The following is a 15,132-nucleotide window of genomic DNA, read 5'->3' as shown; positions in this document are numbered from 1 at the left end:
GGGAGTTGCCTGACCTGAGTGACAGGGCTTTTCTCACTCTGAGAAATAAAATTCTGTTGTTAAACACAATTAAAACAACTTTTGCCAAAAGAATTTGTCTTATCCAGGAGTTCCCATCGTGATTCAGTGGAAACGAATCTTACTAGCATCCATGAGGACGAAGGTTCGATCCCTAGCCTTGCTCGGTGGATTAAGGATCCGGTGTTGACGTTAGCTGTGGTGTAGGTTGCAGACTCGGCTTGGATCCTGCATTGCTGCGGCTGTGGTGTAGTCTGGCAGCTACAGCTCTGATTCACCCCCTAGCCCGGGAACCTCCATATGCTGCAGATGTGACCCTAAAAAGACAAAAACGAAAAAAAAGAACTTATCCTAATATACCATCTCATTATATTAAACCAAAAAATGCCCTGAATCTTCATAGTAAGAATTTATTTGGGGGAATTCCCATTGTGGTTCAGCAGTAACAAACCTAATTAGTATTCATGAGGATGCTGATTTAATCCCTGGCCCCACTCAAGTGGGTTAAGGATCCAGCAATACCACTTGAATCTGGCGTGGCTGTGGCATAGGCCAACAGCCACAGCTCCAATTCACCCCCTAGCCTAGGAACTTCCATTTGCCACAAGTGTGGCTTTTAAAAAAAAAAAAAAAGAAGGACTGTATTATTTGGGGAAGTTCCCTGGTGGCTTAGTGGTTAAGGATCTGGTGTTGTGTTGTCACTGCTGTGGCTGGGGTCACTGCCATAGTGCAGATTTGATCCCTCTCCTGGGAACTTCCCCACTGCAGGCAAGTCCAAAAACAGAAAACAAATACAGTAACAGCTCCCTTCTTAAAAACCAAACTTGCTTTGAGTTACTGCTCCATTTCTCTGCTCCCCGAAAACAGCAAAACACCTCTGAACCCATGCTTGCCTACCTTTCTCTCTCGCTCTCACTGCTGGCACCCTCATGCTCACCACTTCACAGGAACAGTTCTTGTCAGTGTCGCTGGTAACTCATCCGTCTTTTATACAATGGTCACTTCTCAGTTCTCATCTCACCTGGCCATTAACTAATTATTTATTTTAGGGCTGCACCTGCGGCATATGGAGGTTTCCGGGCTAGGGGTCAAATCAGAGCTGTCGCTACCAGCCTATGTTTTGATCCTTAACCCACTGAGCGAGGCCAGGGATCAAACTCGCAACTTCATGGTTCCTAGTCGGATTCGTTAACCACTGAGCCACAACTGGAACTCCTCACCTGACCTTTTAGTGCTTCTGACCACTCTCTCCCCTTAGACACTTCTTAATCACTTGGCTTCTGAGATAAAACTTTTCCACTAGATTCTCTTCCCACTTCAGGTAGTACGTTGCTCTTTCATCCCCTTTGCTGGTTTCACTTCCTCTCCTGAACCTCTAAGCATTGGAGAGCTCCTGGATTCCATCCTGTCTTCCTCTCTGCGGATGCTCACTCTACTAATGAGCTCCTCCAGGCTCAGGGCTTTAAACCATGTGCACAAAAAAATGTTGCCTGCCATTCCAGTAAACAATGAATGTTGTCCACCCTCCAGCCATTAACCACCTTACCCTCAGGGAAATTCAGGACAGAGAAAAACAGCATACTGGCCCTGAATAGTTAAGATCCATATCTCAGGAATAATTTCCAACTAGCCCAGACAGCGGCATTTTCCTTTTCACAGAAAAGCACTAAAAGCATTAACTTGCGATGTCTTGGGGGGTTTGTTGTGTGTGATCAGCAGTAAGCTTTTGATGTTTGACTACATGGGTTTTTTTGTTCAGCAAAGCTCCTATATATCCTCTTACCTTATTTACTCAGAGCAATTCCTCAGAGTTATCTGACTGTCTCCGAGGCTAGAGTCTTCAGAACATTCCCTGAACAAAGCGTAACTTGCACCTTTTAGGTTGTGCAGATTTTCATCCAGCAACAACCATGAATCCTTTGAATTTTATTCCAAGTATGATGGGAATCCATTGGAGAGTTTTAAGCAAGAGAGTGCCCAATCTGATCATTTAAAACAAACAAATCACCCTGGCTGCTACTATGTGAGTGGTAGGAGATGGGTTAGCAATGTGGAAGCCACCTGACCAGTAAGGGACTATGTCAAAATCCAAGCAAAAGAGGAAAGTGGACCGGATTTGGGTGGCATCAGTACAGTGGGAAATGGCTTAAAATTTGAGGATAAAAATGACAGGATTTGCTTATGTTTTCAGTAGGGGCACGAAAGGAAAAGAGGGGAAAGCAAAGAAAATATCTTATTTTTGCCCTACGAACCTGAGTTCATACAGGCAAATTTAACTGATCCTATTTCCACTATTCATCGAGTAGAAGGATCCCTGGGGCTGCTGGTGGTGAAAGGGTTGGGGGGAAATGAAAGGAATCATATACAGTTAAGAGGGAATATTTGAGCGGGGAAAGCGGTTCGTTTTTTTAAATGTTGAGTTTTAGAGCTATCTTCGGAGCTGGCCTAGAACTCCAATAGAAGACTCAGGACTACGTACTACCGTATGTCCTCTATTATAACCAACACCACAATTTTCCCCTATATTTACAGGTCTGGAAATCTTTTTCTCTCCAGTGACGTGAACTTTCAACGTGATAGCGTCTTTTTCCTGAAGATGTACCTTACAAGAGATGGGGTCCTTTGAAATACAGCAGGTTCGGGAGTCATCAACAGCACGATCTCCGGGACCTAAATGACGACGCTCACTGAGTAACTCCCCTCAACCTCTAGGAAATACTGTAGCAGAGATTTCCCGGGACGTAAACTTCTTCACTACTCCGCGCCCGCCCCCTCCCGAACCCGCGGCCGCTCCTCCTCTTTTTCCCGGAACAAGCGGCGGAGACAATACACTTGCAGGCCCCCTAGCGTTCTTCCGTTCGGCGCCGCCTCGCTGTTCCTGCGCCGGCTCCCGCCCGCCGCCCGGGACGCGGCCTGTCCGCTTTCCCGGAGGAGCCGGGACAGGACGCCCAACGCCGCCCAAGCGGCTCCGGAGCGCACCGCCCCTCCGCCCGCCGCCGCCGGGGGGACCCCTCACGGCCCCACCCCGGCCCTGCCCGCCCGGGCTTCCCGCGGAGGCGCCGGCCGCCCCGCCTCCCCCACCTCGCGCGCGCCAACTCCCAGCTCGCGGCCCTGATTGGCCGCCGCATTCCCGCTTTCCTTCCCGAACCGCCATTTTGAAAATCTTGTTGATTCTGGGCAGCCGAGAGCGCGGCGTGAGCGTCAGGCCAGCGAGCGGCCCGCGCGCCTCCTTTTCGGCGCCCGCCGCCGCCTCCCGGCGTCTCTTCGAGTCCTCGGCGCCAGGCCCGCGGCGGCCGGGACCCGCGGTGAGGGCCGCGGCGGCGGAGGGGAGGCCGAGAGGGCGCCGCGGGGCCCGCCCGCACCGCCGCGGCCATTTGGACGGCGGCCTGGGGCGGGGGAGGGGACGCGGGGCGGCCGGCGGCGCGGGCAGGACGGTGGGAGGGGCGGCTCGGCGCCCGCGCTTTCCCGCCTCGGGACGGCCCCGGACGGGCCGCGGGGCTCGAGGGCAGCCACCCCCGGGGGGAAGTGGGGGACAGCGCCGCCGTCCAGGCTGCGCGGGGAGGCAACTTTGCGGTCAGGTTTCCCCGCGGTCCCAGGGGCGGAGCAGGTGGGTCGGCCGGGCCGCCGCGTCCTCCCGCCGGAGGCGAGGGGACCGAGACGTGTGGCTTCCTCTCCGCCCGCAGGTCCACAGCATGTCCTCCTCGGGCCCTGCTGCGGAGGGAGAGGGAACCCCCGCCCAGCCCGCGTCCGAGAAAGAGCCCGAAATGCCCGGCCCGAGAGAGGAAAGTGAAGAGGAGGACGAGGACGACGAGGAGGAGGAAGAGGAGGAAGAGAAAGGTGGGGAGGAAGTCTTGTTCTTAGTGATGGGCTTTACCGAAATCAGTTTTCGGGCTCTCTTTGCGCTTAAAGTCGGTAAATCGGGGTGGTTTGCAGTGAGAACGTTTGCGGAATTAGCGAGGTTTTTATGTGGAACAGTAGCAGAGAAATTAACTTTGTGAATTCCAGTTTTTAAAAAAATGCTCGCCGTTGTTAACTACGTACTTTGGAGTGCAGTTGATTTCTCGCCAGCAACACCCGTGCATAACATTTTATCATTTGACAGGAAGTTTGTAAGTTTCAGATCTGGTTTTTTTTTTTTTTTTTTTTAACTACTTGCCTTGGAAGTTATTACGGTAACGTTTTGTTTTTGCTAATTTAAGTACACATTCTTTGCCTTCTGGAGTTACTGTGAAGTTCTTCATGAAATCACGTATCAAGACTTGAAGTTACTCATGTTAGTCTTGGAAATATTTCAATAGTTTTAGTATATTTGCTGAACTTCAGCAGACGTTCTTTTTCAAAGGCTTAGAGGAGTAACTTTCACCGGGAAACACCGGTGAAAGCTGGTTCTGTTTGAGAAAGTAGTTAAACACGAAAGCAGTGAACTGTGAAAGAAAGTTTAAATACGAGCCCAGAGCTGTTTCGGTTTTGGTGTTGAGGGAGGGCAGTAGCAACCGATTTGACTGGAGACATGAAGCAGAAGCACCTTGCAGCGTTGAGGGGTGGTACTGCCTCAGTTTATCCGCGGTGCCTGGGCCAGCGCCCCTAAAATGCTTCCTTCCAACCACTTAAAACTCGGTATCACAGATCTTAGCATCTTTGACATTAGCCTGATGTAGGTTTATTTAGTTTATCACCGTAACCCAACCAGACTTGGGAAGAGATTTGAGGTTTTTGTCTCAGACCTAGGGTCAGTTCATTTTTTTTTAATGCCTAAACGAGTCCCTGGTCAGCATTTAATAAATACAGTGTGAGTTGAGAGTACATGGTATGTGTTTTGTTTGTATAAAGTGGTAGCTACTGTAAGAGGGAAGCGTGTCTACATTTAAGTACAGAAAATGCTTAGAAAAAAATGAGTTATTTTTAAATTATTCATAATTGGAAGTTGGCTGCAGTATCTCACTATTAGTCCAAGACTTTCTCAGCATTTTTTCCTTCAATTTTTAGTTTCGGATACCAGAGAGATGATGTATTTCTTCATGTCAGGAAAAAAATTATGAAAGTCATGTAAAAACATTGTAAACGACCAGTCCAGTGATTCTTGGGGGACTGATGGTAGGGCAAATTGTAATTTTTTTAACAAAAAAAATTTAGATTATCCCCAAAGCAGTTCTATAGTTGTCCTGTTTTATTTTCCTCATTTGAGATATTTGTGGAACGACTAAAATTGTGAATGTTTTTTATCCTGTTTAGCCCTGAAAATTTAACTCTACTACTGAGGCGTCATAGAAATGAGAGTGAAATTTATGCCAAATAAGGGGTGGAATTGACTTGGCAGTGGTTTAGGGGTGAGGAATAGGGAGGCGGGAGATGCCTAGTAAAAGGTGACTCCCAGGTTTCTTTGGCAGCTGGATGGGTAATATTAACATTTTCTGAAAAAAGAATTCATGAAGAGGAGTGAGCTTGGAGATGATGGTCCTCTCTGTTTGGGATGCATTGAGTGTGGTGCCTGTAGGACAGTGGAGCTGTCCAGTAGGCAGCCTGGTTGGTTGGTCTGAAGATCAGGGGAAACTCGACTGACTGGAGATAGATCAGGAAGTTACTAGCTTTTAGGTGGTAATCAGTGGCAAGCAAATGGCTTAAATCACTCGGGGTGGAAGTGGAGTGACAGCTGTGGAGTCGCTTTATAGTGCTTTCTCTGCATTCTACACCATTGCCAGGATGCACCTGCCGGAATCGCTTTCTTTTTACTAATTTTTTTGTGTGTGTGCCGATCTTTACATCTCCAAATCTTAGCTATCCTTCAGAGCCAGCTCGAATGTTTTGATCCTTTCTCCCTAATACAGAACAAATTGCTCTTTCCTCAACTCTCATTATTTGTAACTTAAAGTGTTTTGTCATTTTCTGCTTTGGAGTATGGTATTTGTGTCCCATCGGCCCCAGTAGACATGAGGTCTTTGAGGAAATATTCAATTTCTTAATCATCTCTTGGTCTCACCTACCCCTCAGTATCTGATGAGCTTTGCATCAAACAGGCATTCAGTTGAATAAATTGAAGAACTTCTAGCAATATCTAAGTAAGTAACTGGTTTTAGAAAATCCAGCCTAATTTATTTATTTTTATTTATTTATTTTTTTTACAGCAACCTTAACTAAATATTACAGAACTTTTCACAGTAGTTTTTGGCTATTATAAACATCTTTTGTTGAATTATAAAGGAATGCCTTTCCAGTTGATAGCTTTGTTTTTTTTTTTTTGTTTTTTTTTTTGTCTTTTTGCTATTTCTTTGGGCCGCTCCCGCGGCATATGGAGGTTCCCAGGCGAGGGGTCGAATAGGAGCTGTAGCCACTGGCCTACGCCAGAGCCACAGCAACTCGGGATCCGAGCCATGTCTGCAACCTACACCACAGCTCATGGCAACGCCGGATTGTTAACCCACTGAGCAAGGGCAGGGACCGAACCCGAACCTCATGGTTCCTAGTCGGATCCGTTAACCACTGCGCCACGACGGGAACTCCTGATAGCTTTAAATGTAAACTTTTAAGGCAACTTGTAATTTTACACCAGCAGAGTAAGCCACTCTTCCTTACAGTCCTTGTTTTTCTTTTGTCAGCCAACTAAATTATTGCCTTTCCTTCTATATCTTAAATTTGCTGTTTTCTGAGGTCCAGTAAACTGAATTCCAATTAATAGAATGTCTAGTCAGAGTAGCCTTAATAAAGGCCTTGATTTTTCACAAAGTGACCAGACTTCCATAATAATAATTGTAGTTGGATAAAAGTTTGTCTGCTTTATGATTTTTGTTTGTTTTTAACTGTTGGGGTTCTGGGTACATAAAATGTTACTTTAAAAAAAACTATCTTTGCTCTTCACCAGATGTAATGTTTTAGTTCTTACCGGGGTGGGGGAGGGCATGCAAAAACTAACATTGAAACTTTGAAGCAGCAGAGTGAATGAATTTTAATTTTTGTTCCTTGTTGGTGATTTAAAAAAACAAATTCCCCTCATGTAATTATTGTGAACACTTGCCTTTGTGGTTGCTATAACATGGTGGGGGGGGGCGCAGTCAGGGAAAAAAAGTAACAATAGTCTATATGTTCCTGGCATCTATTCAGAACAGTGTGCAGAATGTAATGCTTTTTATGTAAGAAACGTTTTATGGTTTTTAAATTTAGTGAACCTATTTTTGGTGGTCATTTTTTAATGGTCATTTTTCAGATGGCTGGATTCCCCCCAACTTGCCCCCAAACTAAACACTAAGTTTAATTTTCAGTCCTCTGTTGGCTATAAATAAATACATCTCCTCTTGGACATACGCAAAATATGTTGACACATTTAGTTCTGGTGATCTCTTACTGGTTTGAAAGTCCATTGCTTGGGAGAAAATCCCACTGTACATTCATGCTTGTAGTAACTGGGGGATTTTTGTTTGTTTTCGCAAATGCTCACCCCTACTTTGCAACAGTTTTGTTAGTAATTATGAAGAAAAACCAAAGTGGGAAGCAACACCGCAGATGGAGTAGTGGTATAAATATATACCAGAACTCTAATGGCAGCAAATTTTACTAATCAGAATACTTGATTATGGAAGTGACTGATGAAAAATAAGTTCTGATTATTTTTTATTAATTTCTCAACAATAGACTTAAACTGTCAGCTTGGTAGTGTCTATTAAACTTTGTAAAAATATATATATATATTCTTGTTTTTTCATTGCGTGCAAATTGAAAGAAAAGGATGTACCATTTCTCTTTTGTATGCTGGATTATGTAGGAAATGTTTGTGAACAATTCAAAAAACATGAAAAAAGTTCCTATGGATGTTTTTGTGTAATATCTTGGCATTTGAAATTGATAGTTAAAAGTTCACTTCCAAATAGGTAAAACTCCCATAATGTTAGATTTGATGTGTGCCCGATTTGAACAAGGGTTGATTGACGTCTGTGAAATTTGTTAAAACGTTCTTCCTATAAGGAAACAGTGATTTTAAATTATGAATAAGTTAAAAAAAATTTTTAAAACTCTAGTGATGCTATTCAGAGTTCCCCTTGTGGCTCAGTGGTTAACAAATCCGATTAGAAACCATGAGGTTGCAGGTTTGATCCCTGGCCTTGCTCAGTGGGTTGAGGATCCGTCGTTGCCGTGAGCTGTGGTGTAGGTTGCAGACACAGCTCGGATCCCACATTGCTGTGGCTCTGGCAAAGGCCAGGGACTACAGCTCCGATTCAACCCCTAGCCTGGGAACCTCCATATGCCGTGGGAGCGGTCCTAGAAAAGGCAAAAAGACAAAAAATAAATAAATAAAAAACTTTAGTGAAGCTATTAACTTAGCAAGTTTTTTTCATCTCTGTTATTTGCTTCTCACAATTGAGCTTGGGAGAAGAGTGGATTATTAAGTTTTTGCTGTTTTTTTCTCTATGTTTATTCAATAGAGCTAATATATCCTTTAAGCTTTTTGCTATTAATGAGTATTATAATTAACTTTCTAGAAAAGAGTCTAATCGTGGAAGGCAAGAGGGAAAAGAAAAAAGTAGAGAGGTTGACAATGCAAGTCTCTTCCTTACAAAGAGAGCCATTTACAATTGCACAGGGTAAGTTTTTGTTCTTTTCATTTTGTAGTGAAAATTCCTCAATATACAAAATGATGGTTAGCTGTGCTTAGTTTTTCCTAAGTAGTAATGTATTATTGGTGTAATTTTACATAATTTGCTCTTGTAGAGCAGAAGTTATCTGTAAATTATACTGTAGAAATAATTCTCATTAAATGAAATGTATTAACCATGGTGTTTATTTAATTCTTGCATTTTTTTATTCCTCCTAGGGAAGGGACAGAAACTTTGTGAAATTGAAAGGATACACTTTTTTCTAAGTAAGAAGAAAACAGATGAGCTTAGAAATCTACATAAGCTGCTTTATAACAGACCAGGCACAGTAAGACCTTTTTTATACCTTTAACCTAGTAGAATATTTATGTGTTAAAATATCTATGTGTTATAAGTTAAAATAATAAGCTTCACAATAGAAGCATAATTTTAGTCCTGGAAAGTGCTTAAGCGATCAGCTATATCAGTTTCCATACCATACAAGTAAGCCTACTGAGACACACACTATTTGAATGACTTATTACCCGACACATAACTGGATATTAACATCAGTATTGTAATATACAGGTCTCTTTCTACTGTAGTTTTTATGCCAAACTAAAATTTCAAATTGTAAAATCCGAATTACGATTATTGTGGTTTTCATCTGTGTTAAAAGGTACTTATTTTTACAATGTTTCTAACCATTCAGAATAAATAATCCAATATATCTGATAAATTAGGTAGTAATTCTTTATCAGTAGGTTTGTTAGAATAAATTAGTGTTTCATGTGTTGAATTATTGTACTGTACACACAACCTCAGCATTCCATATAACTGAGGAAACTTTGCTTTCTTTGTGTTATCTCCTTCTATTCTCATGACAATCTAATATACACAAATCACGTTCCTACTAAATGGTATTTACTTTCAGAAGTGCTCTGTTCTTTACTTTTTAAAGAATAAATCCCTAACTTGCTGATTTGGAAAATAATAACTAGTATTACTCAAGGAAAGGATGTCTTTTTTAAGTAGTAACTTTCCACATTCCCCTGGTGCTATCAGATAACATTTAGTTATGGTTTTATAATTACCAGTAAAAATTCCCTGATGAAATTCATTTAAATTCAAATTGTTCTTTTCAAAGAATTAATTTTGTAAATATTTTATGATGTTAATATTTTAGTTAACAAATACAGTTTTCCATTGTGAATAAAAAATGTTGAATAAACCAATATTGTAACATGGAGACTGATGTGAAAATAAAGATTAATGGCTTTGAATTATTTGCATACATTACTGGGTAATAAGTAGTATTAATAATAAGAGCACCATTTTCAGGTGTCCTCATTAAAGAAGAATGTGGGTCAGTTCAGTGGCTTTCCATTTGAAAAAGGAAGTATCCAGTATAAGAAGAAGGAAGAAATGTTAAAAAAGTAAGTTGTTCTTATAACATTTTTATTAATGTGCTTCAAATTTATTTTTAAACACTTAAGCATAACACACCCTTATATTTTTAGTAAATTGCTGATTTTTTGCTTTGAATTCCAAGACCATGTCATCATGAACTATTACTTTCCAGTAAATAATGACTATCAAGATTATTGAAAACTCAAAGGCAATAGTGTTTATAAGAAAAGTGATACACACAGGTAAATCATTCATACAGTCTAAAATTCAGAAGATCTACAGGAACATGGTAAAAACTCTCTTCTACTCCTGTTCCCTGTCCGTCACTGTTTCCCCCACTTACAGGTACCTTATTAAACTATTTTGAAGATAATCAATTTGATAGAAATCATGTCCATTATAATGCAAAAAAGATGATATATTCTTAAAAACTTTTTTTTTGAGATGCTATATTCTTGGAGTCTTTGCTTGTTAAATTGCAGTTTAAGAACTCTAATAGAGACGATTACCTGCTTCTGCGTTGAGACATGGTTGGAATCCTGAGGGGAAAATGTACTATTTAATCATCAGCCAGAAGAATTAAGATTGTGAATTTTATAGTATTGAAAACTTTTTATGTTATTTTCTAGTGAACTGAGTTTATTTTCATACTGCCTCTAAAACTTAATTGGTAAATGTTATTTTCAATTTATTACTAATTATATCAGGTTGTATTTTGTGTACTAGTTGAAATTAGCACGTTCAGAGATAATCTGAGGTTTAGGCAAATACACTGCTTTCTTAATGTTTGTCTGAGCCAGACTGGTTAGCTGTTATCTTTATATAGTGTACAAAATGATTGTAAACTTGCCTGCATAATTACATTGGTTTCTTGCATTTTCTGTTTCAGATTTAGAAATGCCATGTTAAAGAGCATCTGCGAGGTTCTTGATTTGGAAAGATCAGGTGTAAATAGTGAACTGGTGAAAAGGATCTTGAATTTCTTAATGCATCCAAAGCCTTCTGGCAAAGTGAGGACCAATTTTTACTCTTTCACTAAGAGGTCAATTATTTGTCGCCTTTTCTTACTTTCTCTTTTTTATGGAACAATTTAATTGTTGTCCGTTGCTGTCAGCATTCAGTAGTATGTTCTATAATCAAATATGCCTTCTGTTGACACACATGTCTGCAGCAGTTTCATGGTAGAAATAACATAGAAGGCTTATACACTTCTGTTTTCCCTTACGAGATATAAAGAATTTAAGATTAGGAAAAATAAATTTTTCCTTTTTTTTGTTTTTGTTTTTTTTAGGGTCACACCTGTGGCATATGGACGTTCCCAGGCTAGGGGTTGAATCAAAGTTAAGCTGCCTGCCTACCCCACAACCACAGTACCAGTACTACGGGATCCAAACCGTGTCTGTAACCTATATCACAGCTCACAGCAGTGCTGGAACCTCAACCCACTGATAAAGACCAGGGACCAAACCTGCATCCTCATGGATACTAGTTGGGTTTGTTTCTGCTGAGCCATGAAGGAATTAACAAATTTACAATTGTTAAGTAAATGTCAAATAGGACAGAAATACAAAATATCCAGAGGTATATATCTAGAGGGCACTTGAAATTGGTTGAATTGAGGAGGAGGTGTTGGGCCACTGGGGGAGGGTGTGTAATCTGTAATCAGATCAGGAAAGGGCAGACGATGTAGTAGAACTGGATATTTTCTAGATCATAGAGTAAGGTTATGAAAAAAATGACAGAAAAGGGCTGGCTCAAGTTTCTAGTATTGGGCTTCCAGAATCACAATCCTTAGGAAAGCCCAGGAACTGGACCAGGACGTAAAATGTCTTAGGGTTTTGGGTACTCTTCCTGAATTTAGATTAGGTTTGCCCTAAATAATTGTTTAACAGTGGCAAAGGACAGCTCTGACTTAAAATGTCAATTGAAGTATTAATTATATGACCTTGCATTTCAGTTTAAGTCTTTCAGCAGATATTTTCATATTTTTTTCTCATTTTGATAGGAAAGAAATTGGAAAGAGATCTAGGGGGCCTAGAAGTTCAGGGGAACACCATCAGTGAGAGGAGAAGGGTGTAAAGATTAGAAACCAGAAAGCAGCTTTGTGACTCTGTTTTTGCCTGTTCTTCTAAACGATGATACTTAAGGGTATTTTTGTCATATGGCTATAAACCCAAAGGTTATTTTGATTTCTTTGTGTGTGTGTGTGTGGGGGGGGTGTTTTGAACTAGTTTATTTAAAGGAGGAGATTATCTTTTTGTTTTTCTAAACTTTTACTATGGCTCTACCTCTTCTATTTTAGAATTTCAGAGGACAAGCTTGAACACTGTATCCCCAGAAACAATTATTAAGTTGCTTAAGTTATAAGGAATTAACATTCGACTTTGCTTCAGTGGTTTTCAAATATGAGAGTTTTAGGACCCCATTACCCTCTTAAAATTAATTAAAATCAAAAAATTCTGAAATGATAAGGGGAGTTCCCATTGTGGTGCAGTGGAAACGAATCTGACTAGTAACCATGAGGTTGTGGGTTCAATCCCTGGCCTGTCTCAGATCATCAGGATCCCGCGTTGCTATGAGCTGATGAGCTGTGGTGTAGGTAGCAGAGGCAGCTCAGATCCCACATTGCTGTGGCAGTTGTAGCTCTGATTCAACCCCTAGCCTGGGAACCTCCGTATGCCGCGGGTGCTATCCTAAAAGGCAAAAAAAAAGGAGTTCTCGTCGTGGCGCAGTGGTTAACGGATCCGACTAGGAACCATGAGGTTGCGGGTTCGGTCCCTGCCCTTGCTCAGTGGGTTAAAAATCCGGCGTTGCCGTGAGCTGTGGTGTAGGTTGCAGACGTGGCTCGGATCCCGCTTTGCTGTGGCTCTGGAGTAGGCCGGTGGCTACAGCTCCAATTCGACCCCTAGCCTGGGAACCTCCATATGCCGCGGGAGCAGCCCAAGAAATAGCAACAACAACAACAACAAAAAAGACAAAAGACAAAAAAAAAAAAAAAATCAAATAATGACAAGCCTACTTCATGTTAACAAAAGGAATATTTTATATGAAAAATAACTATACTACCCAAAATCTCATTAAGGAGAATGGCATTATGTTTTTGCATCTGTTGATAATCTGGCTTAAGACAGGTTTATTCTCATTTGCTTCTGCACTTCATCTGTTGCAATGTATTGTTTTGCTTGAAGTATATGAAGAAAATTTAGATTCACACATCTCTGTACCTAGAAAAGAGAGGGGTATTTTAAGAACCCTTCCAGATAATCGTGGATAGTCTCTTTGTTACACACCGAAACCCCAGGGATGAGATCTTAAAAAGGTTAGTTGTAATGTGGTGTTTAGAACCACGTTAATGAACTTGGTTGGATCTTTTACCTGTGCATGAATTTGTAACATGCACTCTTCATTTGGAAAATAATGGTTCCTGAATTATGCATATCTTCCAAATGTTGGCACATTTCATTAAACACTGTCAAAAGTCACATTCATTAATATAAGCATAATTTCATCAGAAAAAAATTTTAAGCACTGAGATGCAGCCAAATCCATGGTGGTGAATGTGAACTTTCCAAAATTTTAATTTTCACTTGAAATTTTGAAATTTATCATCGGCAACAAATGCTGTCAATTTTCCTTGAGGTGACAGGCTCATGTTCATTTTCGAGAACATGTCTCTCTGATACCTAAGTCTGAATAGACATAATTTTTTTAAGTTATTTTTAAAGTGATGTTCCATGAAAAAAAGTAGCTAACTTAGCTCAGTTCTCAATTATGTAAGTGCTTTTCCTTGAGATCAGTGCACTTTCTTATGTACCCAAAGTACTGTTTGTGTACCTCCCTTTTTGTTCCACAGATGCTCTAAAGGTACATCCTCAGAGGTTTAGAGTTAATACAGTTAGTGTTTGTACTGTTTCGTCAAGGACATTCTTAAGTCGGACACCTTTTCTCTCCCCTGCCAGTGTGTGGTTCTGTGGAATGTTGTGACTACAAACACAGTTTGCTGCCTTGTGTCTCGATTAGTTACCAGTAGGTTGACCCACCTTTGCTTTTTCACAATCCCTGCAAATGTCAACACAGTGAAAAGAGCAAATAATGTCTTGGTATTATGAAAACAGTTTTGACCGTTTGGCCTTCTGCAGAGGTCTCAGGAAACCCCAGGGTCCATGTACCACACTTTGAGAACCACTATTTTATTTCTTATGGAATCCCACACATTCATTTTTCATATCAGACTCTGTGATGATTACTCCTTAATCTAATGGTATCAAATCTCAAGCTATTTTCTGTGCAACCATTGCTTCCATCATTTAAGAAAAACACTATAAAGTCATTAACACTAATTTTTTCTCTTCTCGAATAATCGTAAAATTGACTTAACATTGTTTTACTGTCCTTTTATACTTCCACCTTGATTGTTTGTTTCCTGTTGACATTAGATTCTGATTAACATATTGAACTGTTTTTAGGACCAATATAGGAAAGCTCTAAAGCATTTATGTATCATTACTTTTTTTTAAAATTAAAAGCTCTTCATGTGTTTTTTGAAGTTGCATTTTCTTGGTTTATTGATAGACTTAACATTCTTTGATTTTCCTGTAGATTTATGAAGCACCTACTCCAATCCTTATATTACTAATTCCATATACAGATTATATTCTCGTTACCTGCATCTGGTTCCTGAGCTGACATACTGAGGGATGGGGGGTGTCACATTTTTCATATATAATTGAGTCTTGTATGTTGTTTAGTAAGTATTGAGAACTTGGACAGTGAGAGTCACCCTGTCTCCGAGTAAGCATATCAGGGGGTTTATCTCAGTGGATTTGATTCCTTTTAATGGTTGGTAATGACAGGAGTTCACAAAGCCAGGTTGTCTATATTCAACCTTTGCAGAACCTTTCTGAGAAACACTTAATTTGCGGAGGACCTGTCCGAGAAATATCTTTGGCCTACTAATTTAGTTTCTGAAGGGACCTAGATTGGCTGTTTCCCAGTCTGCCTTTAGAAAGGTGGGTGGTTTGGGCAAGCTATAGGCTATTCTCTGGATTGTACATAGCCTGAAAATACCACATTACACAAAGCAGCCACCTTTTCTTAAATTTGTGCAGGTGTCAGTGACCCCTAAGACTGGAAGTTCCTGGGA

At 40.8% G+C, this 15,132-nt stretch overlaps 1 protein-coding gene across 4 annotated transcripts in view; it reads left to right on the top strand.

Moving 5' to 3' along the window:
• The window catches only part of DEK (DEK proto-oncogene), a 33,916-nt gene continuing 21,667 nt past the window's right edge, over positions 2,884–15,132 (top strand). Inside the window, exons 1-6 of one of the 4 annotated variants that reach the window (XM_001927909.6) lie at positions 2,884–3,323; positions 3,702–3,855; positions 8,487–8,588; positions 8,819–8,928; positions 9,921–10,015; positions 10,879–10,999. In XM_001927909.6, coding sequence (XP_001927944.1) covers positions 3,711–3,855; positions 8,487–8,588; positions 8,819–8,928; positions 9,921–10,015; positions 10,879–10,999 — 573 coding nt within the window. In that variant the 5' untranslated portion in view covers positions 2,884–3,323; positions 3,702–3,710. Of the gene's footprint in view, positions 3,324–3,442; positions 3,626–3,701; positions 3,856–8,486; positions 8,589–8,818; positions 8,929–9,920; positions 10,016–10,878; positions 11,000–15,132 lie in introns of those variants that run through there. The other 3 variants (XR_002346333.1, XM_005665607.3, XM_021100232.1) reach the window with 3 other exon arrangements.

Source organism: Sus scrofa, chromosome 7 (assembly GCF_000003025.6).
Source record: "Sus scrofa isolate TJ Tabasco breed Duroc chromosome 7, Sscrofa11.1, whole genome shotgun sequence".
Taxonomy (NCBI): domain Eukaryota; kingdom Metazoa; phylum Chordata; class Mammalia; order Artiodactyla; family Suidae; genus Sus; species Sus scrofa.
Note: the sequence above shows the minus strand (reverse complement) of the source record. Positions and strands in the feature narration are given on the sequence as shown.